General features: G+C 31.4%; 1 protein-coding gene across 5 annotated transcripts in view; it reads right to left on the bottom strand.

Annotated features, from left to right (window-relative positions):
* The window catches only part of LOC143255349 (protein spaetzle 5-like), a 201,022-nt gene that overhangs the window by 11,548 nt on the left and 163,555 nt on the right, over positions 1–25,919 (bottom strand). For 2 of the 5 annotated variants that reach the window (XM_076510862.1, XM_076510859.1), the window contains exons 1-3: positions 1,512–1,584; positions 1,226–1,317; positions 900–1,036 (exon numbers count right to left, since the gene is read on the bottom strand). In XM_076510862.1, coding sequence (XP_076366977.1) covers positions 900–1,036; positions 1,226–1,317; positions 1,512–1,569 — 287 coding nt within the window. In that variant the 5' untranslated portion in view covers positions 1,570–1,584. Of the gene's footprint in view, positions 1–899; positions 1,037–1,225; positions 1,318–1,511; positions 1,668–25,919 lie in introns of those variants that run through there. The other 3 variants (XM_076510864.1, XM_076510861.1, XM_076510860.1) reach the window with 2 other exon arrangements.

Genomic DNA, 25,919 nt, shown 5'->3' with positions numbered 1-25,919 from the left:
TCCTTTCCTGTGTTACCACTTTCTTTTAAGTTTTATTTACATATATTTATTGTTTAATTAGGATATTTATTTTCAGCAGTTTCAGCTACGGTGAAAGGATTAAAATACAGGATTTTACACAAGAATGTAATAAAAATCATCAGGCAATATGAATTAGGTGTTTAAAACAACCATATTAAAATAATGGGTAATCAGCTCATTGGGTATATTTAAGCATAAACACAATAATATTGGAAGTAGAAGAGTTAAATATAACAATTATACTTTAATTTGTTTATAGTTAAGCACAAAGTTACACAATGGGCTATCTTTGCTCTGCTCACCAAGGGTATCGAAACCAAGATTCTAGCATTGTAAGTCCACAGGCATGACGCTGTACCACTGGAGGGCGTAAAACTTGGATATACAGATCCTCAACCTGGCAAGTTAAATAAAGGCCAAACCAACCCCGATATAGGAGTATTGCTTTAGACTGAATTAAACGAATATTAAAAATCTTTAATAGTTTAACTTGCTCTGTACTCGATTTGTAGTACTGAATATTGTGTATCAACGCTCCCGTTATACAGAATGACACTTCAAGTTGTTTCTTCATAATGTATAAAAAAGAGAGATCACAAAAATTCTGCGATAAAAGCACCTCAGATGATAAATCGAGTTAATCTTCACTAAACAATGAAAAACATTTCTATGTACATAATTAGTTATCGGTTGATCCAACCATCTTCATCTCAGCTGAGTTTATATAATCACAAGTAAAAAATATACTTCTATCATTATACCTAAATATCAAATTGAATCTGCGAATATATCTTCAGCTAAAATTTCCCATGTTTTGTTGTACTTCTGGAAACATTTTCCCCGTGTATTTAAAGCTAATATGATATATGGATACTTACTTTGGGTATTTTCTTGTTTTGTTACAAATCTTTGGTACAGTTTCGCTGAAAATCTGTACACATTCAGGGGAGAATTGATCTGAACTTGGTTTCTGAGACATACTGCAGAACCCAAGCTCCAACGTAGAGAACAAAAACTAAAAGTAAAGAAAAACAATCCACAGATTAAATTAAGTCAGCACTCAATTCGTAATTAGGAGAATTATACATTTAATTACAAATCTGGTTATTGTACTCAATATAGATTTCATTGTTAAATTATTGAAAATGGGGTCATTAGATATGATCATACTAAACACTGTGTAATTTAATATATGATACCTAACACAGTGCGCCGGGGCAGAGTTATACTCCAGAGTGTCCCGTAAACTCATATCGTAGTTTTTCCAGAGCACTCGAGGAAAGATAACTGTCAAATCTAAAGCACCCGGGAGAAAATAACCGATAACTTGAAAAATAGATCAGAAATAAAATATTTTAAGAAAAATTGACCAAAAATTTCTGATTCTCTTGGACATAGCATAACGGTCTTATAATATTTATCAGAATATTTTTGTTTGCTATTCTCAGCTTTTCTTCAAATAATATATAATCATTCGCAACGACACTTACCAGAAAAATAACCTTTCTTTTGTCCATCATTTTTCTTGTGTCCAGAAGAATCTAACATTGAACTGTATTTATTTATTTTACTCTCACATAATTTCCTGGAAGTGAGGTAACAATATCCGGTTTCAATATCATAACATTCGCCTTTCCTGTTCAATAATTATGAATAAAACAGCAGCCTTTTTTATACTTTTTTATGTAGGTTTTCTCTGTTATTATTTTTCAATACTTTTGTCACTGAAAATTTATGGTAGGGTACGAGATTAAAAATGCCTGTAAATAAATTTAAATGTGCAAATCCATATCTCTCTATGTATATGTTCTCACACAATTTTATCTTTCTATTTATTTTCCTCTATGTTTAAAACTGGATGGTTTAACGACCTCATGAAAAGAGCCAAAGAGGGGTTCCGCTATTATGTAAGGTGAATAATTCATACACTGAAAACTGTTCTCCGTCAAACTGGGAAAGATATTTTTCCGTCAACTCTTTGAAAATGTATTCAAAAGGCAAAAGTGGATGATAGAGTGTTTAGTATTATGTATTCCTTTTGTATTCAGTACAATAAAGCGGATAAAAGCTACTGTTGTTGTATTTCTAAATATTTGTACACTAAGCGGCTACAAGAAGAAAAAAAAGAGATCATTTATGCTAATGGTATAATAAAAGCTGAAGTTGATCTGTTAATAAATTGTGTTATAAACTGTTCTGTTCCAATGAAATAAACACAGGTTTTCTTTAGTAACACTTACTAACATCTTTTTGTTGTTGTTGTAACTAAGATTAATTAGTTACACCACCATTTTTTGTATGGTACAATTCAGTACTATAGGAGTATTAGGAGTATTGTTAATTTTATATGACTCTATAAGTAGTTATATCTGATATAAATAACAATTTTCTGAAACAGCTCAAAATGAATTTGGCAAAGTGAGGCTTAATAAGCTTGCAGATAAAAAAAGATCCAAGGTTCGAGTAGCTATGTGCTATTTATAATGCTTCACACATTCAGCTTTGAGGATGACATAACCATGACTGTTTATTAAGGGTAGCCGTGCAGGCAGCTGGTGCAACTGACTGGTTGCCCTGCCCTTGGCTGTCAATTCTAAGTTAGAAATAATTCTGCCTAAACTTTCCATGGAATTTCTGAACCTGCCGTTTAGCCCATGTTTATCGCATAAGATACCGAATATAATAACTATCGAAATTATTTTATAATTATATACTTCCCCCTATCGGTACAACGATGTCTATAAACTTACAACGCTATAAATACGGTTTTGAAACCAGTAGTGGGCAGAGCACAGGTCGCTCTTTGCAAAGCTTTGTGCTTAACTACAAACAAAAAAAATACATATACTTAAATTCATGTTTTTAAGTAACCAAAATACCTTTCAATTACTTGGCATTTTAATTATTTCATTAACTGCATATTTCAATTATTTCTAAACGCTGCTATCTGTGGTTTTAAATATATTTAAGTCATATTTCGTGTTATAACTAAATACAACCAGTATGTATGTAATCAATGTAAATAGTTAAAATACTAGCATGGGTATAATCATGTGCTTATACTATTAATTTATTAAATATCACTTCAAATTCAATATCTGTTGACATAACAATAAGAGTTATGAATAACGTATGTTGGTGGATCTTAAAAGAATATTATGACGATGCTCTATGTAAGTTTCATATCACAGATTCATAGGTGATCAACGTGTTAAAGTTAAAAACGATAAATCAATGTATTTTCGGTTCACACTGAGCTAATGCATAGTGTCCGTTCTGCATAAAGTTATGGCAAGATATGATGAATAATAAACTACAGTTATAAGGCCTTTCTTCTTCCTTTATTAATTATCCACCAGCAAAAGCAACCAAGAATCTCGTAACACTAAGTATTATATAGTCACTGGTCTATTTGGAAGTGACATATTATTTATTCAGAAAAACCGAGAGTGTCGTCATGACACGTACCTTATACACTTTTTCTGTTTGAAGAAGACATCACATATGTGACATTAATTAAAAGTCTTAACGTAAGCCCTGGCAGATTTGGTATTTTTATTTCTGATTAACTTTCGCTCACGATTTATGGTAAGGTAATTCACATAGTAAAAGAGTTCTCCAAGCTGCTAAACTATGAATAAAAGTTGGCTGATTTTCAAAACATTTCTGTCTGCGAAATAATAAATTTGACATTTGAAGTTCGATAATAATTTAACAGATTTGTTATATAGTCACTAGTCTATTTGGAGATGACATATTTTTATATTCTGAAGATATTAATAATGTATTAAGACGTGACATTCATTACTGATCTAAATCTACTCCTAAATAAATACGTTTCGTGTCACTCTAGTATTCTTAATTAAGTATAATCTGAGGGTCGCGGGTTCCTCCCCTTTCGTCAAAGATTATTTAAATTAGCAAGGGGTATTTGTTTTTCTTTTGTTTTGACTCTTTTTTGGGTGAAGGAGTGAGGTTGGACATAATACTGATGAGCGAGACAGAGGTAGCACCGGAGAAACAAGCCAGACCAGATCCCGAAAAAGACTATGCCCAAAACCGGGCAGCATAGTAAACGGAACACAAGAAACTCTACTAAAAGATTAATATTTTTTAGCTACCCCCTATGGTTAATGAAACGTATTCTCTAGAATGTTCGTCACAAGTTAAGAGAAAACTTTCCAGTGCCAAGTGTAAATGTTATAAATATGTTGTGTTACAATATTTACTACTCTATTATATTTGTTTCCTTTACAATACACTAGGTAACACTGACATCTTTTGTTAGTAAATGCAAATGAACCAAATCACAAAGTGAAGATGTCTGTTTCAGGAAACTTCATATTTATCAAACTGAAATAAAAGAAACTCTACTAAAAGATTTATACCTTTTAGTTATCCCCTTTTGGTTAATGAAACGTATTCTCTAGAATGTTTGTCACAAGTTAAGAGAAAAATGATAATTAGTAAATGCAAGGCTTAATCTTATTGTATGACATATTTGGGATGAGTTATTAAAGATTAAAGTTAACATTCAAGAACTAATGGTTTGCTTTTGTCTCATTTCCACCATGTTCACTTCTGTAGCAATCTTTTACATACTGAACTGCTCTCGGTTAAACCCAATGCAAGAAACTACTAAAAGACAGCGAGGGAAATTTTAAAATGAACTACTACTTCTGTTGAACATTTTAGAGAAAACGTTTTCAAGATATGAAAACACTTATTGCAATAAGATCTTTAATTATAAAAACTATGGACAGAAATAAAGCGCACGTTGAAGCAACTTGTCAAAAAACTAATATCAAAGTGTTATATAAAATTAATTTAGACACGCGTGAAAAATTTATTTCCGTCAAAGTAGAAGAGAACTGAAAACAAGAATCAAAGAACGCTTTAAATGATCGTTCTAATGTTTTAACCACTTGATAGAAACCAAATACATAATACCCAAAAACAATGATATACCTCTACAAAGTGAAATTAATATAAACAGAATATAATTCGCAGAAGACATAATGATCCAAAATTTAATTTCTAATTGTCTTTAATGGTAAACTACTTGCGAATGGCTTATTTATATGAGTAATCACTGTTTTATTTACTTGAAATCAACATTTACACTTTTAAGCTGATCACAGTATTATCGTAGTCTTTTGTTTTTTAACACACCTGAAATACATAAAAATATCCATAATATCTAACCTTATCGTTTACTCTGAAGGAAATTATCTCGGTAGTAATTAAAATAAGTTGATGTTTCCTTGCAATTTCATGTGGATTTCTTTATTCTTAATTCACCAGTATCTCAACAGTAAGCCTCTGAATTTATGACAATACCTGTAACAGGCACAACCAATTATGTTATACTTAACACTAAACAAACATTCTATCTATCTACCACCTCGAGACTTCTACAGTGATCTAATTTCACAAGCTATAAATAGTTAATATTATTTGAATACATCAACTTGAAATTTCTTTTAATCGTAGGGTTGTTAATGTATTTTTGGTCGTTCAAAAAAGACGTTCATACAGTTTTCAAAGTCTCTAAAAATAAAGAAATGAAATTTACGTGATCGTAATCGCAATAGAGTTTAATGAATGAATAACTAATATTTGATGAAATATGAATTAATATTGTGACTAATATTGTTTTCAAATAATTTTACTGGTTTCATGGTCCTGTTTATAAATTAAATTGGTCTGCTAATTAAAACACTGAAAATAACTGTAAAAACAAAACTTGTATAATAATGTAAAACATAACTTTTAGAATTTTTTATTAGGATAATCAAGTTCTCATGAACAACTTTTTTATTTTATTTCTGTAATAAATAACTACGTTTACTTTGCTTATTCAAAAATACATCAAAACAATGTTATCTTCCTCTGTGAAACAAGGTCAAATATGAATGAATGAAAACACAAACGATAAACGTGCTTGATGTACATAACAACTGTCACAACTCGTTTAAGCAGGATATTTTCAAATACATCACGTTCGTAAAACATTCCATTCCGAGACGATGTGTTTCAGGAATGGTAAACAGCAGATTCACAAATCTATGTTTATATAAATGCACTTCCCGCTTACATTTAACGCATATTTTTGCAATATATTATATTTTCTGAAACAGTTTTTTCTACGCATATATATGTATCTGTCTGTCGAACTTACAATTGCATATTAATTGAGCTTTGTTAATTGAACTACGTACACTAATTCTACGAATACACTTAATAATGAGCAAGTCTCTATTAACATACGATCATTTATAAAATTCTATCATTAGATTAGAGGTATTGCAGATTTACATTTTGAATTGTGCATTTCCTAAGAATTTCTATCTATAACGAAAAATACATTGAGAGTCATTTATCAAAAATAACAAAAAACACTAAATAACAAGGTACAACAAAGTATGTCGTAAAATTTATCTACAGTTTTAAAAAGTTTGCGTAGAATAACACTTACCTTTTGGAAGGAACACAATATCTATCCAACGTAACCACTGTTACCCTCACAAAGTGCCTTGCAAATGAAGTAATATATATATATATAGCGAGCAGATGCGGGTGGTTTAACACACAACATATGCATTTTTTATCACTTATCTTGTCTTCACTGCATCCAGGTGGTTACTTAAATAGTATTATGTACAGAAAACTTAAAAACAGATCATTTGGGTATTATTGATGTAGATACTATCAAGCAGGTGGTAGTACTGCTTATATAGAGATGGATCAGGCTGTTCGTCGAAATGATATTTTAAGTATCTCCTCGATATGTCGTCAAAACTTTACGATACTATGCACTGTTTTGTTTATAACAATATCTATATAATGACTGGGAATATTTTTAAATATCGCAACAAAAATTTGAATTTCTTGTCCTTCTTTCTTTTGATTCTTTTTGTTAGTTGATAACTCAGAAACAAAAGCAATAGTATCAACTAATTTCACTGAGATGACATAGTTTCAAATGGAGCGTCCATTTTTATTAGTATTACTAATAACTAGTAGTAATTTTTAAAAATAATGATTTTAATGCAAGCAATGTTATCATTACCTCTTGAAGTTAGTTTCTTGTATACATTTGGTGTTTCTTTAAATATTTTAATTACAAGTTGAAACAAAAATTGAATACCAAGTACCTGAAGGTTGCAACCACCTCGAGACTATTAGGTGTTTTATCTTTGCCAATGGTTCTTTACATTTATTTCATTTCAAAGCCAAACACCCCCGCCCACAAACTCCGACCCACTTTACAAAGACCAACAAGCCTGTCGCACGACCACACTTAGCGCAGAGACCCATGACGACGTCAAGAATAACTTCACTCAGACGAACACATACGATAGCCAACACACTAAAACTATAAGTACCTGCACCAAATTCATTCAGACATCACAAAACAAGAAACAACAAAAACACGGTCCAGGCTCGCACCACACATCAACCGCTACTGAAAACCATTCACCTTCTAGCCAGCAGACTCAAACCCGGATCATCAGGAGAAACAGAAACTTTAGATCGATGATAAAGAACAAGATGTTGATTAAAGCAGATTCTTACGCTCAACCTCCAACCAACAACAGACACAATTACCCGCTTCACCAATTTTTTTACCATTCAAGTCCGGTTCAGAAACCTTTCGATTATGTGTTCGAGAAATGTGACAATGGCCACGATATTTTATTCCTAGCCAGATAGTCACTCCTATCGTCTTTTAATTCCATAAAACATCCGCATGTTTTATTGTTCTAATAGCCCTGTTTTTCTTTTCTTTCAACTACACGATCAAGGTATTTTATTCTGCAACCTGACCGTGAAAGTGGGTTTTCTCAGAATGTACTCCCGTTTATCCCCACAGAAAAAATTATTAAACCTGAATTGTTGGATCCTGTAATCCCTACCCTGAGAAGATATCATGTCATGTAAAGTTAAAAATATTGTAGAGTAATGGTAGAAACTAAAGTTTAAGTTAATATTTTAATCTAATGTCTTGTGCTAGTTGCTTACTTTCCACTACAGTTTTACAGCACTACATTTTTTAAAATCCTTAGTCCTGGAACTTACTACCTTACTACAGCCTTGGTATCTGCCATCATACATGGGCCACCCAACCAACACCCAAGCTATCACTGTCATCTAGCCTTTCTTGTCTCACAGTTTTACCGGAACACCGCATAATAATATTAATGTTAATTTGACAGCCTGTAAACCACCTCACATGATCTAGTGTGTACTGTACCTGTTAAATAGTATCAATATTTATCCTCAGTAGGTACCCCGATGGTAGAGCGGTAAGTCTATGAATATACAACGCTGAAATCAGGGGTTCAATTACCCTCGGTGGACTTAGCAGATAGCCCTATGTGGCTTTGCTATAAGGAAAAACACACACACTCATCCTCAGTAGAATCAAACTCTTAATTCTGCAGCGGAACTGAAGAGAAACAACAGGTTCTGAGCGCTCAATGTTGTCTCTCAAGTTCCTTCGGAATTCAGGAATGACCAATAATAGGCAGACAATAAACATTACAGTTGGAACCTCATTATATGTTTATTGGATTAGAACAAGCTTTTCAAACATAGGGATGGTTAGGAACAATCTTTCGAAAATAATACAAAAATAGTAGGGATGGCATTTGAACCATCTCTATATAACAGAAGCAAATATGAACATAGAGCAACATATATAACTATTAAGTCACAATTGTGTTCAATTTAGCCTATTTTTGTCTTTTAAAACTCTACTACATTGTGTGCCTGTTCTATTGTAGGGATGATGTAATTCTTATCTTTACAATCGTGTTTACATCGTTTTTGAAGGATTGATATTAACCATCTATAAGTTTACTTCCTTTTTTTGAAAAAGGTTTCCTTTATTTGTTAATTACAGATGTTCCTTGATGAGACAGCGATAAATTTACGGACTTAAAATGCTAAAACTTCACAATTGTGCCCCAAGTTAACCAAAACACGTGCCCTGGCTCACAAATATATTAATATTTTCTGTAAAATTCTATTTAATGCTATAAGTGTAGCTACCAGCTTGGCCGCCATTTGTGATTTCACTTCTTTAAATTGCATACTCAATCATTTTTATGGCCGCATCTATTTTCATACACAAGATGTTTTACTTTAAATTATATATGCACAGTTTGTAACATAGTTTAATTAAACTTCATTATGTGTGACGTTTTTGTTTCCTTTGCTATCTAAACAGTTGTATTAAAATATAAGTAAGTATAACATGATTTCGTTTTAACGCACTCTTTCCTTTAGAGTTTAAAGTTAACATTAATATTTACACTCAAATATATTATCCTGGAATGAGAAATGTCTATCAGTTCAACCCCATCTTCAGAAGTAAAATGAGTGTCTCCAAATTTCTTTTCATCAAACCAGTCTTCCTTTTTTTGCTGCTAGTGTTAGTACTTCGACTGAAGCCTTAACTGATCTATGGCACATTTGTGTCGCTGACAGTTTTTATTAACTTTTGACGATCCAATCTGAAAACAAGATTAGGAAAAAAACTAAGCTATTGACTGTGAGATCGAATCTCGTCAACCGAACCCCAAAAGATCCTGAAAAAACAACAACAGATCTTTCCCGTTAAATTACAGTATACTTTTGCTTTTGAAACCTTTATGACTTCAAGGTGTTCGATTTCTGTGTTTAACGTATTTCATATAGATAAGCATCAGAAGATACTGAAATTATTCTTTGTTCATGTTCTTTGACCAGCCATCAAAAAAAGTGAGAAGTCATCTTAGAATAGAAACTATTGCCATATAACCAAAAAGATTTGTTCATATGCTTTAATTAGTAGAAATACATTGTTTAAATGTTAACTTTTTCTAAAGATATTTTTTCTGCTCAAAAACTTAAAGTTTCATTTTAAATATGTATTCATTATTGAGAATTAATTAAGGAATGGCAAGTATTTAATACTTAGGAAAGTTGTATACAATATTTGTGACTTCAGTTTACAGAGCCACAGAAAATCCAGCTTGTTTGTTTGTCTTGTCTTTCTTTTTTCTGTAACATGATATAACACGTAAACACAAAGATACAAAGCTTATTCATCTGTAAGTAAAACTCTAATACGCAATTGTTAAGAACTTTAATGTTTCAGAATTTTACCTTAACATTTTCCTAAATGCATATTACAGAAAATTGAATTATTTAAAATGATGATGATAATACATATAATAATTTACTTTGAAAAATGCCCCTCAGTGGCACAACGTAATGTCTGCGGACTAACACTGCTAGAAACGGGGTTTTGATTCTTGCAATGGGCAGAGCACAGATAGTCAATTGTGTTGTTTTATGCTTAACTACAAACAAACTTTAAATAATATAATAACAACAATTATAGAAAAAAACCCTAATAAAAAAGACAAGCTGTTAACATTACAGACAATACATTTCCAACAATGCAAAATTTAATAAGACATCTTTAAAAAATTTCCAGAGATGGTTGCCATAGATGTACGTATAGCGTTTCTTTAAGTCTGAAAGATTTTAGAAACATAGAAAATTTAGGGCATTAACACTTTGGACACTACAAGCTGTTAACATTACAGACAATACATTTCCAACAATGCAAAATTTAATAAGACATCTTTAAAAAATTTCCAGAGATGGTTGCCATAGATGTACGTATAGCGTTTCTTTAAGTCTGAAAGATTTTAGAAACATAGAAAATTTAGGGCATTAACACTTTGGACACTACAACAGTTCTTGATGTCATAGTTAGGTTGTGCAAAGTGTTCTTAATTGTGATTAAGAATAATTCACAAACCTAGAGACTACACCAACTGAGAACATGTCATACAAATACATTATATGAGTTTATAACACCTCGCACATATAGAAACATTACATATTTAAGAACACCTAACATATCTGTAGTATTTAAATCAAAGATTATGGTGGTATGCGAAGTATCAATTATTTGGGGGTTCCATATTCTGTTGGAAATCTAAGAACTCTCAAATTTAAGGAAATTTCATACAAAAATTTCTTACAATCACATCGTATAATTAAATTTTCATATACATATAATTTAAGGACGAGAGACTAAATGATCGATCACATCTACTACACCAGTCTCTAAAATAGAACACTCAAAGCCAGAATTTGTTATATAAATATTTTTCTAGTCTTACCTTGAACTCTCTTAAATAAATTGCATCTATCACATCTGAAAGGCCTAGATTAGAAAATTAAAGCTATCTTAGCTGAAGATGACTCCTCCCTTACCAAAACTTGTATTTCATAATACAAACTCTCTTTGTTAATCTGAAAATAACCTAAGAAAGTCGAAACGTTGTTCTGTACTTTATTTTAATTGACGTTTTAACACCCATATCAGCCGTTTTATGAATGTAAACTTTGTAATTGTTTCTCCATAGTCCTATCATTAAATAAGAACAAAAAAGGATGCATCATCAATACTATAAATTTCTTTAACAATCTGAAACACTTCAATCACATTTCTTTTTCAAGACAAAACAATTTTCAGAGATCTTAACCTTTCCTCCTGTGACAACTTTTCCATTCCAGGCATTGTTCCAATTAACCATCTATGAATCCTTTCCAAAAAAAAACAAAGTGTTTTCTAAAATATGGAGACTAAGGATAATCACAGTACTCTAAATGTAGCCCAACCAATTACTTACAATGAAATTATAACCTTTTTGAGTTGCATTCAGTATTTCTGTAGATACAATCTAAATTCTTATTATATATATCCTAGGATTAGCAACAGCTCATTGTTCAGATGGCTCAAGAGGATGATCATCCAGAAAAACAAGATTTTTTCTTCAATAACACTGTTGTTATAACCATCGGAATTAACCTCATAATTTATGATAAATTATATGCATTACCTTGCATTTGCTATAAATAAAAGTCATCTGTCATTTATTCGCCCAACTAATTAATTAATTTTAAACTTTTGCAAAGAATCACCAATCAAACTTGTATATCAGTAAACCTAAGTAACGTATTGACCAATTCTCTATCTATGTATCTGGTGTAAATGAAAATAAAAGAAATATTTCATAGTTTAATTACGCTTTCGATAAGTTCTCCAGTCATAGACTATCTAATTTGATTTTTTGTTTATTTTTAATCGCATTAACTCGTACTAAACAATACTTTTTTGCAGTTCCAATTACTTGAAACCACTTACTAATTACTAACTTGTTACTTCAAACTATTATATGTTTTAAAACGTCTAAGGATTTCACAAACCACTGTAAATTATGTTCCTTTACTCTATCTGTCTTTTTATAGCAGATTTTGCACAAATTTTAGAACACTTAAAGCATTTATACATGTGGATGTCATTTCAGTTGTTTGATCTGCTTATTTTATAGTTAAACACGAAATAATTTTTATTTTGATGATGAAATTAAGGATGAGTCACAGTTTTACTTGCGGATAAACGTTACACATTAGAATTAGTTTGTTATTTTCAAGGTAAGTTTACCGATAAATGGCAGTGCTATATGTAGAGTCATTTTTAGTATAATGTATACCTCTTCTTTTGGGGAGGAAACTTTCTTGATATACTGATGGATTCTGCTAGTTATTACTTTCGTTATAAAATTATTCTTAATTTGAAGGCCCTGCAAGGCCAAGCAGTTAAGACACTCAACTCGTAATCTGAATGTCTTGGATTCGAATCCGTCAAACAAAACATCTTCGCCCTTTAAACCGTGGGGGTGTTATAATGTTCGGTCAATCTCACTATTCGCTGGTAAAAGAGTAGCCCTCGTGTAACTTCGCGCGAACTTCAAAAACAAACATTCTTAAGTTAAATAATATTAATACTGTTTATTTCCTCTTTACGAATTCTATATTACTGTCAAGTTTATGAGCTCTGTATACTAAAAGTTCAAAACGTTTTATTTAAATTTCTGTGGTATAAATTTATTATAGTTAAAATATAAACATGAAAACATAGGTTTATAATAACTTACAGTTTCAAATTTCCCACCCTCTTTGATTAACAGAAGATTCAGTAATGGTAAATGAGTCTTGTCCCTTTTCCAGAGTAAATTTAATGTTTCTATTTTGATTATTTAGATATTCAAGAAACGTTTCCACTTGTTCTTCATTTTCACAATTTTCATAGTAAAAAATATCATCCACATATCTTTTATATAACAATAGTTTAAATTTTGTAGGGCATTATTTTATCCAAATATTTTTGTTAACACATAAATACATTGTTGTTATATGTATATATGTTTTAATAATGTATGTGCACGTATTTCAAACTTCGGTTTCAAGGGTTATACATATATGTAACTTTAACCTTAAAACCGTAACATTAAGTAAAAACTAGGATACCAAAATCACTAAGCCTGATAAAGAAAATGAGGTTGTCATCTTCAATCAAATAGATTGCAATAATATGTTTTTTTGAAATTATAAGTAAAATTGCAATATTTTTTTTATTTAAAGTAAAATATCAAACAAAATCTAGAAAAAATAAGCTAGGCAGATTTTTTATTGCAGTTAATAAACATAAGGTTTTCAAGAAACAATTATATAAGGAAGTAAGATCACATATACTGGTATTTTGTATGGATTACTAAAAATACATAAAATAAATTGTTCTATGACACCCAGAATTTAATTAATTTGTGTTTATGAAAAAATTGGTTAAAAGAGTTTTTAAGGGAATTTATATTGGTTTTTACATAAGATATTTTGATTAATAATTTTATGTGTTTGAGAATAAGGAACAGGTGAAGAAGTATCTTTAAATATCTGAATGAGCAATACAGAAATATTAAATTTCTTCTGAAAACAAAAAGGAAAATACTTATTTGTCGTTCCTGGACACCCTGATCAGTAAAAAGGGTGGGATGATTAGGAACTGGAATTATCATAAACCTACGTTTTTAGATTTATATTTTAACTCTAGTAGTTTTATAACACAAAAAGTTTGTAGAATGAAAGAAGTGAAGAACAATAAATGTTATTTAAAGTTAGAATGATTTTCCAACGAAAATAATAACAAGCAGAATCATTCAGTACATCACGTACTTTTATCCACAAATAGAATTTTGAGTCATCCCTAAACCCATCATCTCAACAAGGAATTGTTACTTGTTTAAACATAAATAAAGAAACCAAACAGCTTCAATGTCATCTACATGTATAAATGTGCTGAGTGTTCTGGAGTACATATAGAATCTATTACAAGAATACCGACATGGTAGAGTCTATGAACATAGTTTACCGAAGTATTTCGGAAACATCAAACGTTTTCAAACTTGTACTAGTTTGTGATGACAATGCTATAACCACAGAATAGTTTCAAGCTACTGGAGCAGAAAAAAGTTTATTTGTTTCGAATTAAAAAGACATTGGCAATAAGAAATCTACAACTAAAACTAAATAGACAAGCTAGCATTGGATATCTTTCACTGAGTGTGTAAAAAGAGCAAAGGTTCTAGTGCTGAGCTCTGAGATACTCGTAACATTGATTCAAATTGAATAAATTTCGTTTATATTAACCTTCTATTGTTTTCCATTTAACCAATTTTCTGTATAATCTGTACCCACACCTAAAGAGTACTTTTTAACAAGGCTTTTAGTGCTGAGCTCTGAAATACTCGTAACATTGATTCAATTTGAATAGATTTCGTTTATATTAACCTTCTATTGTTTTCCATTTAACCAATTTTCTGTATAATCTGTACCCACACCTAAAGAGTACTGTTTAACAAGGCTTTTATGTTGCACCTTTTCAAATGCTTTATCGATATCTACATGCACCAAATTTACACGATTATCCCCACTTACATTTGCAAGAACCACTTCGAGGAATGTCAAAATGTTAGTAAGGCAAAAATCTCATGTAAAACAATTCAGTTTTAAGTTTTTAGGTAAATTTTCAAAGAATCTTCTATCAGACTTTAAATTTATTCTTTACTTACGTAAGACTAATACATTTATAATTAATTGGGCATGTTATAAGAAGTAATATTAATCAAGTTAAAATCCTCTGGCACCTGTTTATTATCCAAAAATATGCAAAGATTTATAGCATGTGGCTTATTTATTTAATCTTTAACCTTCTACAAAATCATTGAATCAGTATTACTTGGCCAAGGATTTATAATTCTTTAAACTTCGCAAACAAACTCAGAACTAATATAATCATATTTTTCAGTCTCGTTTCCATCTGAAAGAAGGAATATTGTTTAGATTTTCATTTATAGCTATGGAAGAAAAATATAGTTGTTCACATTATTGTATTGCCCTCAAAAGACCTACTCCTATTCTAACATTTTAGTTACTCTTTGGAAAACGTATTGTTTGATTATCTATTGAATCCTATGAGCTTTACAAACCATGGTATATGAACTAAATTTTGACCTCAAAAGTTTGATATTAACCCCACATACGTTTGAAAGTTTGTATCACCATTAATAAAACAAATAAGTCTTTTAATGTGAAAACCTGAAAATAAACCTGACAATGGGAGAGTTTTTTTTAATCTACAAACGAGGCAATAAAAATTTAAACGCATTTAACTCATCTTCAGATAAAGATATTGGTTAGATTTAAACTGCCTATATGCTTTACTTAAGACATGGAAACGTTTTCCTTCTCTTATGCGTGACCTTAAATATGCTAATTGACATCAACTAATGTCCTTATAGTCATTTATTGTCAAAACTTACCTCTTGTTCATCTAAATCAGTGGTTCCCAAACCAGGGATGCTCGCATCCCTTGGAGTTGCGAGATAGCGTTCAAAGGGCGCGAGATAACATTTCAGTCTTTTTTTTTGTTGTTGTTTACATTAATGGTACTGTCCTGTACATTCAAAAATTACGTTCGATTTTTATTTCGTATTTTTCTTGTTACAGACGTAGCTTTTTACCTTATTACGATAAACTATCGTTTCTACCGTCACCGGCGCAGACCGAAATCTTAATGTACAACTGTAAACAAACAACACACGAAACGTAAACGTGACCTAAATACTCGGCACAATTAATTAGGTTACGTTCGTGAACACCGTCTTCAAGTGTCTATTATTTATTTATGTTATGTATTCACGTGATCGTGACTCCAAATATTCCAGAAGTATCCAGAATTAATCGATGACGTCATGTGACTATATTCAAGAATGTTCTAGAAAGTTTCGCAGAGTATATAAACCCATGCGTGATGCTATGGTAGTCAGTGCATTGTTGATTCTGTGTTCGTGCAAAAAATTTCATTATGTCAAGAAAGAGGAAATGGAATGATGATTATGTGAAGTTTGGTTTCACTTGCATCGGAACAACAGAGGATCTGCAAAAACCCCAGTGCATGCTTTGCGACGCTGTCCTTTCAAACGCAAATTTGAAGCCATCTAAGCTGCAGGAACACTTCAACAACCGGCATGGTGGAGCAGCTGTTGCAGGCCATGATGTTGAATCGTTGAAAGATAGAAGGGCCCGCTTTGATTCTCGAGCAACCCTTCCAAAATAAGGTTTTATATCTGCTGACAAACCACTGCTGATGGCTGCATACAACGTGACGTATAAAGTAGCCAAATCAAAGAAGCCCCATACAATTGCAGAAGAGGCGATAAAACCGTGTGCATTAAAAATGGCAACAATTGTTCTGGGAAAAGAAGCCTCAAACAAGCTTAAATTAGTGCCGTTATCAAATAATGTTATTCAAAACCGAATTGATGATTTGAGTTCGGACATTTTGGACCAAGTTATCGCAGATATCAGGGTTAGTCCCTTGAAAATCTCTCTCCAATTGGACGAAATAACTAATGTAGCAAACTGCAATCAGCTCATCGCACAAGTGGGGTATGTCTATGATGGTGCCATAATGGAAATTTTCCTGTTCTGTGAAGATCTGAAAACAACCACAAAAGGGAAAGATGTCTCCCAGTGTGTGAAGAACTTCTTTTCTAAATATGATTTAGATATCCAAATTATTGGTTTTGTGTGTACCGATGGTGCCCCAGCTATGCTAGAAAATAAATCAGGATTTTTTGCACTGATAAAACAAGATTCCGCACTTGCAAGGTACTCACTGTTTTCTTCATGCTTTGGCATCAAAAACATTGCCTACAAAGTTGAAAAAGGTCCTTGACACTTCTGTGAAGATCATCAACTGGATTAGAGGTCGCGCTCTGAACCACCGCCTCTTCAAGACGCTTTGTGAGGTTTTGGAGGTGAGCATTCAGTTTTGCTTTTCCACACAGAAGTCCGCTGGCTGTCACATGGGAGAGCTTTAACGCGCTTCTTTGACCTGCGAGAAGAAGCCCAAACTTTTCTGAAGGAACGTGACTATGATCTCCCAGAGAAATAGAATAACAAGAAATCAACCAAATGCTAGCTTTTTTGAGTGATATTTTCATTCGTATGAATGACCTGAGTGTATCTCTTCAAGACATAAAGATATTGAAATGCTGCGAAAAGTTAAATGCTTTCAAAGAAAAGTTATATCTTTGGTGTCGACTAGTAAAATGAGGGAATCTTTCAAATTTTCCATCACTCGAAGAAATGGTAGGTGAGGATGAGTCCTCAATTCCATGTATGTGTGAAGAAATTGTGGTTAATTTAGAAATACCATCAAAGTCATTTGATGGATATTTTGGAGGAGAACTGGAAACTTCTGAAGAATGGATTATGAATCCATACTCCTTCAATTTAGATAATATGTCGGAAGATGAATAACTGAAGGAAGATCTTATTGAACTGCACACAAGTCGAGTTCTTGAAATGCAGTTTGAAAGCAAAACTTTGGAACAATATTGGTGTTCGGCAATGGACATGTTTCCAAGACTTTGTGAAAAAGCACTAAATGTGCTCATCCCATTCGCGACGACATACGTATGCGAGTGTGGATTTAGTGCCCTTTTGTCAATCAAGACAAAATCTAGAAATCGCTTGGGTGCACAGGCAGACTTGCGAATTGCTATCAGCAACAAAGTTCCACGCTTTGAAAAACTCGTAAGAAATAAACAGGAACAAAATAATCATTAAATTTAAGTTGGCTTATGAACATTTGAACATTTCAAATTCAATGAAATTTCATTTCATTCATGAATGAAAATTTATTTTTTTGTAGTCCATGTAGGGTTTATGCAACTTTTAGTTTGTTGTAATACTTTTTCTTTTCCAAATGTTTCGTTTTTGTTTATATATCATTAAAAACTAATTATAAAAATTTGTTTTGGCCACCTTCACATTTATTCTTAAATAAATAATTACTGTGAGGGATGCGAGAACATATTAAATCTTTTTTGGGGGTGCGGGGCATAAAAAAGTTTGAGAACCACTGATCTAAATAGATGAAACTTTTTTCACCCATAGCCAAAAGAACTAATAAATGTTTTATTACCACCTATGTCACATATAATGAACATATACTAAACAAGTTTTGTAATAAGTAATCTTAGGGTTAAACATATTACAGTAAATGGTTGCATTTCTTTGAAATATTAGGATGTACTTTCCATATAATCATCCAAACTATCCATTACTTTAGAGTGTCAAACAAAAAACTAACGCATAGCGTTTTCTAAAATTAATCTGAAATATGCGTGAAAGAGACACTATCGAAAGAAATAACATATTACACATAAATATTATATCACGTGAGGTATGATGGAGCAGCGAGGCCACTAGAAGATAATTTGTTTGCTTATTTGCTTTTAAGAACAAAGATACACAGTGGACTAAATGTAATCAACCCAGAGCGGATATAAAAACTCCTTTATTAACTTCATAAGACCTGATTTACCGTTAAGCCAACGGAGTGACAGTTGGCGAAAAAATGTCAACTGTAATTCGTTCTTGTGCTGCCATCTAGTGAAGAGACGCACAAAAATATCGAAATTTGTAATGCTTTTGCATGTATTATTTTAGCATTATGATAAAAAGATAGTCTGTACTGAGATTTAACCTCACAATACAATTCTAATTTTAGTTAGTAAGGATATCAAAAACTTATTTTTCAAAAAATATGGTCAGCAATATACGTTACTATTGTGAAATTTGCGGGAAATGTAGAATATCCATAAAATGGAATATAAGGGTTGTCTAATTTAAGCTGAAAAAAAAGAAAAATTAATTTTCAATTCAGAATATATGCCGGCGAGATAATGAATAAATTATTGCTCTGCTGGAATTATATCATTATTTATTTATTATCCAAGAAGGTATGATCAAGTAAATGATCTAGAACAATTAGTGAATTTTACAGGTTCTTATTTGAAAAAAACAAGAAAGCTTCTTTATCAAATATGAAACCATTCTTCGTAACTTTTAACATCATATCGTTGGAAATATTTCCAACGTAACACACGTAGCTTTTCTTCTTTATGTTGATATGGTAAAAAACAGTATTTAGACATATGTCAACCAGTTTGAAAACACCGTAACATTAAAAACTACACAATAACTTATTAAATATTAGTCGTTGGACAACTATACGTGTTTCGACAGTGATTCTTTCTCGCCGTTATCGTTTAGAAAACACGAAATAACAGTAAATAAGGAGCTAATGTACATCCATAGATAAACACTTCGTCGTAGAAAATGTATTCATCTTCTATTATTGAGTATGTATTAACTAGTGAAATTTATTACACGTCATAATTAAATTATTTGAAACATAACCCTTGTAAGATTTTTTTTTCAAATATTAAATGAACCTTATACTAAGTATTGTAATTAATAACAAATTCTGTTTAATAAGTTAAAATTAAATAATTTTGATACGATATATGATGATGGTATGTTTATTTATGCACAAACAAAAATATTTTTTTATGATTTTTTTTGTTTGTTTGATGATACTTTGCCGACGTCGTACATTGAAATTAGATATGAGTGTTTGTTTGTTTTTGAATTTCGCACAAAGCTACTCGAGGGCTATCTGTGCTCGCCGTCCCTAATTTAGCAGTGTAAGACTAGAGGGAAGACAGCTAGTCATCATTGCCCAAGAGTTGGCGGTGAGTTGACCGTCACATTATAACGCCTCCATGGCTGAAAGGGCGAGCATGTTTGGCGCGACGGGAATGCAAACCCGGGACGGTCAGGATTAGGTGTTGCACGCCATAACACGCTTAGCCTTGCCGGGCCAATATTTGAATATCGCTGAGCTACCGTAGTGTATGTTAAAGAAACATGCAGGTTGTCAAATAACATTTTATTGAGTACATTTATCATTGGATTACAATATGGACTATAACAGGAATATAAATGAGGTGTTTACACAAGTCTGTGTATAAGTTGCATAGCCCGGCATGGCCAGGTGGTTAAGGCACTCGACTCGTAATCCAAGGATCGCGGGTTCGAATCTCCGTCACACCAAACATGCTTGCCCTTTCAGCCGTGGGAGCGTTATCATGTGACATTCAATCCCACTAGAGTAGCCCAGGAGTTGGAGATGGGGAGTGATGACTAGCTGCCTTTCCTCTAGTCTTACACTGCTAAATTAGGGACGGCTAGCGCAGATAATCCTCATGTAGCTTTGCGCGAAATTCAAACTAAACTTAATTTGCACTAGACAAACGTGAAACAACTTAGAGTAACATGAACAGATGATAGGGAAATAAAATATATAATAACGAATCTGCTCTACTGGAACACCTTTCAAATTCCTCTTAATCTATTGATTGAAAGAATGTTAATCACATTATATAAAATGATGAGTTAAATACTAGAGATAATTAGAAGTTATTAAAAACAAAGTGAGACATCCATCCTATATGCGGGGAGATAGAGATCGAATACATGGCTTAGTTTAAATCATACAAATTTCACAACTACTTTATTTCACTCCTACTTTAAACCGTATTTGTGAAAAGATACAAGTATTTTACTTTACTTTAGTGCTTTTACTAAACCCTCTCTTCATCGTCAGTGTTTGTTGATAAACCATATTAGCTCTCCCTAGCCAAAATAAATATATTTATTAGTGATCCTCGTCTTAAACACCCAACATATAACTACCCATATGAAAAACAAGGGGTTTTCAGATGTAGCCCAGCCGCTAGAAGAGTTTGAATATGTGCTTTTCATTCTGTTTTTCTTAGTAAAACTGTGAATGTGTGACATTTTAAAATGAAAGAAAATCCACAAAGAAAACTTAAAAACGAAAAAAGCGCAATAAAAAAAATTAGGAATAACGATTTGTCCATGACTGTTTAGTTATTACCTAAATAAATATATTTTTGCTATGCACGTGCTTCAGTGCTTCAAAGTGGGTGGGATAAGTAAAACTAATCCTTTGGAATGTCTCTTGGTCCAGTATTTCATTCTGCCATGTTTGGTTAAGATTCGTCCAAAAACTTCAAGTAATTCGCGGACAAACAAATAAGCATATTGTTATTTTACTTTATTTTTTTAGCATTTATAAAATATAAATAAAATTTTATTTTTGACCAAGGAGCCTGCAAACAGTTTTGTGGAAATCGATCTTGTAATATTGGTGGCACCACAGATAAAGGTTTGGTGTAAAAAAAATTGCTGTGTTTTATCTATATGTGTGCATCTGTATAAATGTAGATGAGACTTTTACTTGCTATTTACTCGTAGCTTTTCTCGATGATAACGGAAACATGTAGTGTTGTTCAATAAGCCAAGGTTTAATAACTTACTGTGTATTTTAACAGTTTATCCATATATCTACGTATCTTCTACCATTTTATAGATTTTTATTACAAAAATGCGATATTTTAATTGTTTTTCATACCAGTTAATAGGTTTAACAATGCATTTTCGTAATTTACAAATAATTTCTGAAGGTAGGCTTTCCACTGGCTCTATCATTTTTCATTAACAACTAATTTTTCTGTAGGTAATATAGATATAATAAAATTTTATCAAGATAGTTGTTTCACAAGTCTTTAATTTTGAGGATTTTAATATTAACTAAAAAAAACCTATAATACTGCAAAAGAGAATCGAGAATCTGTGCGACCTTTGATGTTTCCGATGATAAAGTTTTTAATAATATATAAGGATGCAACTATATAAAAGGCAATATAATATTAATTGTCGTTACGAAAACCTTCACTGGATATTGTTAAAAAGATTGATCGATCACTAAACACTGTATGCCTTTACCTATTTATTGAAACGTATTTCACAAACACATACGGATATTCAAGAGAACATATTGCTAAGTAAACCACCAAAAAATAAAACGTTTAGAAAATTGCAGCTGGAATTTATAGATTCTTAGTTTCTTACAATATCGAACTATGAAACACAATAGGAAACATCACAGATAAACGAGCTATACTACACAATTAATTTAACTAATTAAAAATGAATATATAGAGAACTTCAAAAAATCACTAAAAATTGCATGGGTTTTATGAGTTCGCTTGGTGTGCTTTATAATGAAGAGAAGATATTAACGATTACACATTTCTTAAAGAGAAAAATAATTTGAAGCTTTACGCTTCTTTTAAAGGTATATCAAAGTATATTTACATCAAAGTATTATTTTTAATAAACATTGTATTCAGACACATTATATCTAATTATACAATATTATTATTTCAAAACACGAACGTTTAAATCATTCAAACAATAAGTGATATTAATTTATTAAACGTAAATTTACAAGAGTTGAGAATCTTCTTTCGATATTTCAGCACATTACTTTCGATTTTAATTTTTGTTTGTTTGAAGTTGAGCGCACAGCTTCACAATGAGCTATGTGTGCTCTGCCCACCACGAGTATCGAAATCTAGTTACTAGCATTGTAAGTCCGCAAACATACTGCTATGCCACTAATTATTGATTATGTTATTACTTAAAATATTTTGCATTTTCTGATCCAAAATAAAACTAATATCCTATTGAATAATTTAATATTTTGATTTAAAACAGTGGTTATGTGAATTTTAATGAAATTAAGCATGAAATTTTCCTTATCTATTTTTACGTCAGCATTTTTATTTATAAATTAATTGACACCCCAAAATCATATATGAATATATCTCTTCAAGTGCGTTCTAAAAAACATACAGGTTTACATATTTCTCCATTATATAATAAAAGACATAACAAATTAACACTTTCAGGAGGGCCACTTTTTTTGTCTACCCCTTGTAAATATTGTTCTTCCCATTACTATGTTTTGTATTCCAACCTTACTACTGATTATACTGATGAGTTTTGGTTTTAAGCAAAACGCGTCGACAGCAATCTATTTGGTGGATATAATGTTTTTATAGTGTTATTATACACTTTATTCACAAAAATATCTGAATGACTGAATAAATAACATAGTGTTTGAAAATAAACAAGCCGAATAGTATCACAGTTTATGACAAATATAATTTCTTAATTGAGCATCTATTAAATAGTAAATACAAGATCATTTTAGCATTAATACTTCTTGAAATAAAAAGAAATCTATGAAATTTGATCTGTTGTTATTAATCATAAAGTTTTTCAAATCATTATTGAATAAATTATCCAAATTTCGTGTAACGCTACACGAAGGCTCTCTGAGCTAGCAGGTATCTAATTATCAATAAAAGAGTACATGAAATACAGATAGTGATCACCGTCAACTATAGGGCTACTATTTTGCCAACGAATCGTGGAATTGACCAAACTTTGTAACGCCCTCAACGGCTGGAAGGAATTCGAACCTGCTGCCCTCGGGATTGCAAATCAAGCACCCTAATTATCTGGCCATGATGGAAAAAAATTACTATATTTACCCAACCTGGAAATAAGTGTATTTCTCATTTATATTAATGGCTGCAAAAGTGGATGTTCAAGTATGTATACAGTTTCGTACATTTGTTAAAAAAGAATTTGATCATTTAACATATTTTTTTTACAATGCTTTCCATTTTTGTAGCTCTAGGGAAAAGAAACGGTACTTTCATGGCGAACGTTACAATCAACATTTTAAGGTCTTTTTAAATGTCATATCTGAAGCTAAACCATAGAGGCGTTATAACGTAACAGTCGATCTTCAACCGACTTTTACTCTGAAAGGATACTTTCAATGGTCAATTTCTCTCGTCGTAACTAACTCAAGTTATATTTCAGACAATACTGCTTAAATACAATGTTTCCTGTCATACAATAAACCTGACATTTACTTATAGGAACCAGCGTTACGTACATTTTTGGTCATTCTTGTCAGCAAATGGAAGGGCAGAAAATTCCAGGTATCACTCAATAAACCATTGAAAGAATTTGTATCTCATAACATTTGATACGGGTATTAACACTTTTATTAATAAATCAGAGAACAACTTTTCAACCTTCATAGGTTGGCAACCTGAAGAATTATTGAAAGGATGCTATCGACTTTCTCACATTACGTGTCGAATTGTGCATATACTCAGCGTGTGCAACAAAATAACAAAAATACCTTTGAACAAAATCACTTTAACAGATTTGTGTAAAGCACAAAAAAGAAAAGAAATATTAAATGTTAACATTTGTAATATTACACACACACAAAACATTGTATATTCATATACTTCAATATTATAGGCAAAAACTACTCTGAAAACCTACAATTTTCAACCACCAAACTTAACGAAAATAGTCTTATTTCGCAGTTAAAAAGACAAAAAAATGAATGTCCAATTAAGCAAGCAAGATAAAAAAAAATTACACTCATTTGCATTTCTGTAACTTAGAAATGAAAGAGTAATCAGTACAGATTTTGTCCTTTTACTAAATTATTAAAATACAGTATAGAATAATTATAAGTTTTGCTAGAACGACGTAAGTAAATTATCGTGAGTGCAAAAACCTTAATTTCTACCAATAATAAGAAACTACTGAAAGCTACTACTTTTATAACTGACTATTGTGACAACTCATGTGATAAATCCTCCAATTATGAAAAGAATTCGATTAAAATTACACCTGAAAAACCTTTTCTTTTTTTGGAGGAGGGATGGGGGGGGAAGAGCAATGGACTTTTTAATCACACTTAAGTATATATTAAATACATAATGTCTATTTTCAGTTATGGTTTCTACCATTTGAGTGTGTGTGTTTTTCTTGTAGCAAAGCCACACTGGGCTATTTATCACTTTAAACCAAATTAATTAATAAAAATCTACCCGTTAGGTACTTGTAAAGTTTAACGAAAGATGGTTGTCTCATACCTACAAATAATAGAAGAGATTCTAGTTTTTTTTAACTGAATCTTTTTAACGGATTTTATCACCAACGCGTCTTCTCCTTCCTATTTATAATTTATTTGTATATTCCCTGATATTTTTATAAGATTGCAAGGAATAAAATACGTGATAATACTAAGTAGACGATATTACAAATTGTTTACACAGCATGCTTTCATTTAACGTTTCTTAAGATAAGAATTGCTGTTTTTCTTTACAAGATCTATGAATAAAATAAATTCTTAAGGCGTTAGTTTGTGTTTTAGTCTTACCCGATTTTTTTTATTATACGTACATTGAAAAGAAAGTAACATTAACAGTTTGAATGACTAGGCAAAAGGGAAACAATTTAACAATTCCAAGGAAGGCGACTAGACGGATTTCAAGGATAGAAGAGTTACCTTATAAGAATTGGTTAAAATCTTTAAGTGTTCTCCTGAAAAAGAAAAACATAAAAAGTGATCTTATTTAAGTTTACAATATCATCTAATCACCGATAACATAAAAACTTATTTCCTTTTGCTATGTTTTGAAGGTAGTAGTAGAGTTTAAGATTTGAAATAGGAAGAAGTTCCATTTAACACAATTTTCTAATTGGGTAGTTTATAGAAAGAGTTACGAGCCAAAATAATGAAACTTGACCATTTACAAGAGTTTAAGAACGAAACTGATTATTTTCTAAAAGTTAAAGGTTTCTAAAACCAGATTCAAAGAACA

This window comes from Tachypleus tridentatus, chromosome 7 (genome assembly GCF_004210375.1).
Source record: "Tachypleus tridentatus isolate NWPU-2018 chromosome 7, ASM421037v1, whole genome shotgun sequence".
Classification (NCBI taxonomy): domain Eukaryota; kingdom Metazoa; phylum Arthropoda; class Merostomata; order Xiphosura; family Limulidae; genus Tachypleus; species Tachypleus tridentatus.
Note: the sequence above shows the minus strand (reverse complement) of the source record. Positions and strands in the feature narration are given on the sequence as shown.